The sequence below is a fragment of the Ostrinia nubilalis genome, chromosome 1 (assembly GCF_963855985.1).
Source record: "Ostrinia nubilalis chromosome 1, ilOstNubi1.1, whole genome shotgun sequence".
NCBI classification, from domain to species: domain Eukaryota; kingdom Metazoa; phylum Arthropoda; class Insecta; order Lepidoptera; family Crambidae; genus Ostrinia; species Ostrinia nubilalis.
The window spans coordinates 1,027,815-1,034,874 of NC_087088.1; the positions used below are offsets into that span (position 1 = coordinate 1,027,815).

Sequence of the window (7,060 nt, forward strand, 5' to 3'; positions counted from 1 at the left end):
GAGTGCAAAGGTGCCTCATCAACTTATTTGAGTAGTTAAGTTTTTTCATTTTTTCATGGAGCATCTCAGAATTTGCGCTTGCAAAGGGCTTATGCAGCATTTAAGGACTCTTTTTCAAGCCACGTTTTTGCACTAGCAGTATGTCTGGGTTTTTTAATGTACTTGTTATTTGACTTTTAAAATCTCTTATAGGCAGTTCAATTTACAGGCAGTAACGTAAGTAAATAATATTTAGATTGAAATAAGATGTCAGTTTTTGCTTACCTCAAAAGCATTCTTGATGTACAAGCTGTCATGCATAACACTGAAGGGTACCACTTCAGGTCCAACATTGAGAGACAGTTCATTCTGTCCCGGGGCCACACTCAGTGCCCTTAGTGAGTAGTGCCCAGCGGGGACCAGGCCAAAACTGAACTCCCCGTTACTGTCAGTCACAGAGTGGCAAATGGGAGAGTCAGGGACTCCTTGGAGGAGTGCAGTCTTGCAGCCTTCGACGCGGAACAGTTGCTTTTCCTAAAAAATAGACAATTAATATTTATTTATTAAAGGCACAACCACAGAATACAATTCAATAAAATTCCTATGAATGCTGCACACAGCATTTACATAAGAATAATTAAGATATTGAGCATACCTATGTTATAATGAATTTGAAAGTTATCTATTCTATACAAATTAACTCTTTAAAAAACTTTCATTAATTTTAATAATCAACTACCATTCCAGTTCTTTTGTTGGTAGGCTGATATAGCACAAGAAACTACCTATATCAAGAGGTAAAATATCACTACCAATTGAGAAACTGAAACAGGTAAAACTTACATCTTTTGCATACAGGAGGACATAGAGGCCGCTCATGGGGGCCCCAAATGATGTGACAGATCCTTTGACGTCATATCCTTTCACGGCCAGCACCCCTGTGGGCAGAGCAGTGTTGCCTTCCTTTACCTGCACTACGGCCTGGGCTGGCTCCAGTTTCCATCTAGAAGACAAGTGTAAATTGAAGATAATATGAGGTAAGTGATTTTTCTGCTAAGTTTTCAAGTTTTCAATAACTTTTGCAAGGTTTTCTTTGTGGTAAAGGTGCAGAATACCCATCTTTGCAACATAAATGGTGCAACCCACCAGTTCAACTTAGGGACTGTAATTTGGAATTATTTTAAACCTGTGATAAATTAGTATGTAGATTACCTTACCTTGGCACCCAACCAATGTAGTAATAATTAAATATTTAAGCCAGTGTTCTTTCTACGTTTTTAGCAGATAATTGTCTAAAAAGGATATTGTGGTATTTGAAAATTATTTGAGTAAACTCAATAAATTACCTTGGATGTGAAGCTTTCACAGTGTATTTGCCAGGTATCACAGGTGTAAAGTGGAAGTCCCCTCCTGTAGTAGTAACAGTATTCCTCACTTCTCCTTTATCATTGACCAGCTGAACTGAAACTCCACTTGGCCCCAGCTTCTGACCTGCTGTTATAACTCTACCGGTGATCCCAAAACCATTAAACTGGAAGTTTATATCTTGCCCAACCGAACAGGCATCCGTTTCTCCATCTATGTTAAGGTTCACCTCAGCAGGCTCGAAGCTCCATCCTGCTGGTGGATGGACCTTCAGCACATAATCCCCTTTCTCATAAAGAGGTAAAAAGTAATACCCATTGGTAGGAGCACATTCAGTCTTTTCTTTTAAGCTTCCATCTTTTGTATACCTAAAATTATAAATGTAAATAATTACGACATATGAATTCACCACTGCATAGCCAAATAAACACAAAATTTTAACTTATTACATTTAGTAAAATCTAATTAGAAGTGATGATAGGTTAACTTACAGGCCGATCTCAATTTTAGAGAAATCCAAAGTCACATGACTTTTAACGAATCCACCACAACCTAGGATATCGTCGGCGTGACCATTTTTAATATGAATTAAAGAAAATACAAGGAAAAATAATAATTTCATATTGACCCCAATCATAGCCACTTTGGCCATATTTTTTCAGTGATATGAAATAGTGATGTCCGTATGTGTGACGTGTGTGATAACAATAATCATTCAATTGGCATCGAGTGAAATGGCAAACGATCACGGAACGGAATAAACAGGATGTTTGGCGGAAGGTTAGACCAACTACGTGGTTGTATAGGTAAGGTCATTTTAAGAATACAAGTTCGCCCATTTGACCCTAAGTGAGCAGCTTTTTTTAATTGATATTTTTGTTTTTAGTTATTTTTTCTCGAAATTAGACCAAAAAACTGCTTAAAATTTGTTTATCACGTGTTTTTAACCGATTTTTTTATTTAATATTAATATGAATATGTCTTTAGTCAAATAAAATAAATGTCAGATCCAGATGATGATTGAAAAGCTAGTTACGAGCCGCCAAAGTTTAACAAAAGTACAAACCACGATAAAAAAATTCAACTTACCTTTCATTTAAAAAAAAATTTAAGGTGATAATGGATTGCCAATGATCATAAAAACATTTCTAGCTTCTCTTCTTTACAACGATATATACAGGGTGGAAACGATAAGTGATCTCACTCGATTATTTCTAAACTATACAAGATATCCAAAAACTGCTTACTGATCCTGAAAGTGCTTCATGAGCTCTATCCAACGGCACCAATAATAGGTTACATAATAAATTGGATCTATCTGAAAATTCAATGTTTCCAGCCTCCATACATTTAGTAAAACCTCATAATATTAAAAACTATACAAGATATCCAAAAACTGGTAACTGATCCTGAAAGTTCTTCACGAGCTCTATCCAATGGTACCAATAATAAGTTATAAAATAAACTGGATCTATTCGATAATTTAATGTTTTCAGCTTCCATACATTTAATACTGCCACAATCATAGCACTCATGTCTTGATAATATTATAGCAAGTAAAGCCTAAAACCAATGTTTTCCGTGAATAATTTTAAATAAGAATGCAATTCACGAATTAATTTTAAGTGTTTATTATTTAAAATAAAAAAATTAACACTTCTAATATTGTGTGGCTGGCATTGGCATACATTTAGTATGGAGGCTGAAAACATTGAATTTTCGGATAGATCCAGTTAATTCTGTAACCTATTACTGATATCGTTTGAAAGAGCTCGTAAAGCACTTTCAGAATCAGTAATCAGTTTTTCGATATCTTGTATAGTTTAGAAATAATCGAGTGAGATCACTTAACGTTTCCACCCTGTATATCACACTCACACGTATTATATAGATATTGAAATTTGTCAAAAATTCAAAGTTTAGGGAAGAAAATCGAATTAATAATACAAAAATTATCCATACCCTAGTTATGGAAACACAATGTGATAAGAAATGATACATCAACGATCAATTGTTCAATTAACTTTTGGCATGCATGGAACTCACTATTAATTTGACAGCTGGCTGTCACGTATCCAAAGTTAATCGGACTCTTTTAAGCTCTTTGGGACTCCCTGTCTCATCTGTGATCGGACTCTCATAAAGGTTCCAACACACTTTACCTATCGAGAATTTATAGAAATTGTATGCAAAACTCATTAGTCCATTTTGGTTTTGAATTTTAATAATACCATCTAGACTACATGCCGTGGCAGCCTTTAATTACGACAACACATAATTCTAAGCACTATAGTTATAGTAATTTTATGTATGTGTGTTTGTCTTGTTGGTTGTCCTCATAGAGGAATTAGTTGTCCTAATAAATAAGAATAATTTATTCGTGTTGCTTTTGTAATCTCATAAATTGACTTTTTCATCCAACCAACAAAAGGCCTGCTAAAAAGATTTCTTCCTAAAGGCCTAAACTTAATAATACAAAAGGGGTTTAAACTTATGAATGTGAACCATGTCTTATCTTTAACTGGGGGAGTTATAAAATTCCAAACATTAATAAATATGTGGTGCACATTTATTTGCACAGCAAATACACAGTAAAATAAATAGTAGAAAGTAGGGGTGTATAGAAAAGTACATATAATTACATAAAAAACAAAAAATAGACTTAGACATACATTTACTAAATTAACAACACATTTTTTTTATATTTGTAAGATTTCATGTAGCAACAGCAGTCTTCGTTTTATTTTGAATGGGCAGGAACAGTTTGAACTCTGCCGGTAATTCATCTTCAGAGTACAATCTGTCAGAGAAGTAGACTCTTCTTATTCGACAGTTAGCATGAATCTGTACTCTCAGAGTTTCAACATAATTGGTTCCATAAGCCCGTCTCGTGAAGTCTGCTAAATTAAATTGGATCTGGTTCCATCCTTCATCTAATCGCATAGGCATTGTGCAAATAAAAGGTTTTACTCTTGTTGTCGATTGGTAGTTGCTTGCTCTGAACCTCCTTCGCACATTCTTGTCATCCAAAACCTGTAAATGTAAATAATGGAGGTTATGTTTGGAGATTATTGATCATACACTTTCATAGCACAAAAATTAAGTTTGTATGTTCACAACAAATGTATCCTGGCAACGGAAATGACGTAACCCTTACCTGGACTTCAAAGGTGAAGTACTTTTTGAGGTTTTTGATGATCATAACCAAAAACGGCAGCTTGATGCCGAGCGTCTTCTTCGGGTCGGCCGGGCATGTAATGTACGTCGTGCTGACATTGGTCCCGACTATTTCGAGCACTAAACTCTGGATATCATTGTCTGTAATTCTCTTTATGTGCCCATTTCGCACTTTTTTATCCCAAATTTGCAAAGGTTTGCTGCCTATGCTGTAAAGAATTGACAGGAAACCAGACTGAAATGTGTTCTTGAACATTTTTCCTATATCACCCCTAACGAACTGTGTAAACCTTACATTTAGCACACGATTAACAATAAAAGTTTAATCAATACAGAAAATAATTCGCGGTTGCATTGCAACTTGACAGATTGACAGTTTATACAAGCATTTTGAACGCGGCCATTGGCCATGCGTTTGTTATCAATACAGGGTTACCATAGCAACGTGGACATGAAAAAAAAAAGACAACGCTACGTTTCTTTTCAGGGAATTATGATAGGTCTTAACATAAAAAATATCTATGTTTACTATGAAAAAAAGGATTGAAAAACAACCAATTTCAAGAAAACACTTCTGAATTTGTGGAAACAAATAGTTGACAAATAATAATATAATAAGAATGAACAAATCACTGTACCTGCACGCAATATTTATTAATTTAGGTTTTAGATAATTATCTTTCATTCTTTTAAGGCCTTATGTCTTAAAATATTATAGAAAATTCGTAACTCGTAATAATATGAATAATGGATAGCAACAGGCAGTATACATTTGATTCTATTGCAAAATATGTCAAATTCGACATTTCGAGCAAAAAAAACTTTTTTATCTGTGTGACGGTGGTCGGCGATGCATGTGCAGCGATAGTGCATTCAAGTTTTGTTGTATTTTGTGGTTTTTCTTTCATATTTCTAAAGTATAATTGTAAAATGTGCACAGAAAATAATATTTAGTTCATTTTACAGAGAATAACCCATGTCTTTCTGTTCGTTTCGTTAGTGTAACCGATAAAGTGATAAAGCGAAAATGACGGAAACGTCATCGAAGAGGTAAGAATTTTTATTACTTTACATTAAAATTAACAAATAATATTTATAGTAATTACTTACCTGGTATCGTCGAAGTGTAATATAGAAACAATAACAAACTGTGGGATCACGGTACGCATGAACTTTTACTCTTACTTTTTTCTTGTTTGTTTTACAGAAATATTTTATTTGCGGTAGTTTTCTATTACCAATATAAATTATATATAAAAATAATATTGAATCGTGTATATTGACATTATCAAAAATATAAAAACTACCTTTCAAAATGTTTTACCCTCAAAATCTTCAAATCATGACACATATTTTAAAATTGGAACATACAACTTTTTTCATTAGTTTTGTAGCTGCAAGAACTTTTGTTATTTAAGCCAACTATTAAAGCAAGCCTAGAAGTATTTGAGCACCAATTTTAAAAATCTGATCAAGCAACGTCATGCATTGCAATCTGGTTCGTATTGTTCTGCATTTGACCCTCCATGTTTATGTCACCTTCTAATAAAATATACCTAGGCTAATGTCCATAAGCACCTAGATCTGAACTACTTTATTCCTTCTACTATTATGTCTTTTGTAACAATGGAGGTCCTAAATCTCGTGTCAACTTAATTAACATAAGCATCTGACTCAATGTGGGTTTTCGCGAATGAAAGATCCGCTAGATGGCGGGACGTGGATGTCAATGACATATGGGGTCTGACTGCTGCGTGATTGGTGGATTTTGACATAATGTCATCATGTCAAAAATAACCAATCATGCAGCATTTGGACCTCGCGTCTATGTATTGCCATCTGGCGGATTTTTCATTTGTGAAAACCCTCATTGGTCTGACCACGTAATTTACTCTCCTAAGCACGGAATTATTTGGTTTGAGGCAAATCTTAACCTAATTTGTAAACACTAAACAAAATGTTTAATGTCCAAGTTGAGTCTTATCACTAGACCACAGAGTGACTTTAAATATTACGAATTAGTACATACTTATAAGCCAGCATTAATCATAACAAACAATCAAACATAATGTACGTAAGTACATACATGTAGACGGCATAATAATATGGCTCTTATCATTGACATGTATGGACAAATGAACTTCCGTCCTCCACAGTACAACTAATTAGATTATTTTTGTGTAAAATGATAACAATGCTTGAGGATTTAATGTAAATTCTTGTCTAAAACAAAGCTACAGCTTCTCCTAACTAGTACATTTTAACGTTTATTGGATTGTCATTGTACACAGCTTTGTATTATAATTGGTCTACATGAACGACACTAAAATACTCTGAAAGTTGATGGTCGCTCAAGCATTGCTGATTTTAATCAATTACTAGCTGACCCGGCGAACTTTGTTCCGCCTTAATGGCAATAAATAAGCAGACTTTTTTTTTATTATTTCGAACGGGATAAAAAGTATCCTATGTCCTTCTCCTGGCTCTAAACTACCTCCCTGACAATTTTCAGCTAAATCGGTTCAGCCATTCTTGAGTT

At 34.3% G+C, this 7,060-nt stretch overlaps 1 protein-coding gene across 2 annotated transcripts; it reads right to left on the bottom strand.

Moving 5' to 3' along the window:
* Positions 1 to 3,955: 3,955 nt before the first annotated feature.
* LOC135075780 (cilia- and flagella-associated protein 20) lies at positions 3,956 to 5,795 on the bottom strand. 2 transcript variants are annotated; one of them, XM_063970279.1, is made up of 3 exons: positions 5,632 to 5,795; positions 4,502 to 4,730; positions 3,956 to 4,377 (listed from the first exon to the last, which is right to left on the bottom strand). In XM_063970279.1, exons 1-3 carry the CDS (start codon positions 5,688 to 5,690, stop codon positions 4,060 to 4,062), a joined length of 606 nt encoding a protein of 201 aa, XP_063826349.1. In that variant the 5' UTR covers positions 5,691 to 5,795; the 3' UTR covers positions 3,956 to 4,059. The 2 variants fall into 2 exon arrangements, with proteins under 2 accessions (XP_063826349.1, XP_063826413.1); XM_063970343.1 differs by lacking the exon at positions 5,632 to 5,795 and having other exon boundaries at positions 4,502 to 4,946.
* Between the last annotated feature and the right edge of the window lie 1,265 nt (positions 5,796 to 7,060).

Bases quoted from the DNA above. Each gene is read 5' to 3' on its own strand.
- LOC135075780 (XM_063970279.1), bottom strand. From the start codon at position 5,690: ATGCGTACCGTGATCCCACAGTTTGTTATTGTTTCTATATTACACTTC. The intron at 4,731-5,631 runs GTAAGTAATTAC...AATTCTTTACAG, and splicing joins TTACACTTCGACGATACCAG to CATAGGCAGCAAACCTTTGC. The intron at 4,378-4,501 runs GTAAGGGTTACG...TTACATTTACAG, and splicing joins ACTTCACCTTTGAAGTCCAG to GTTTTGGATGACAAGAATGT.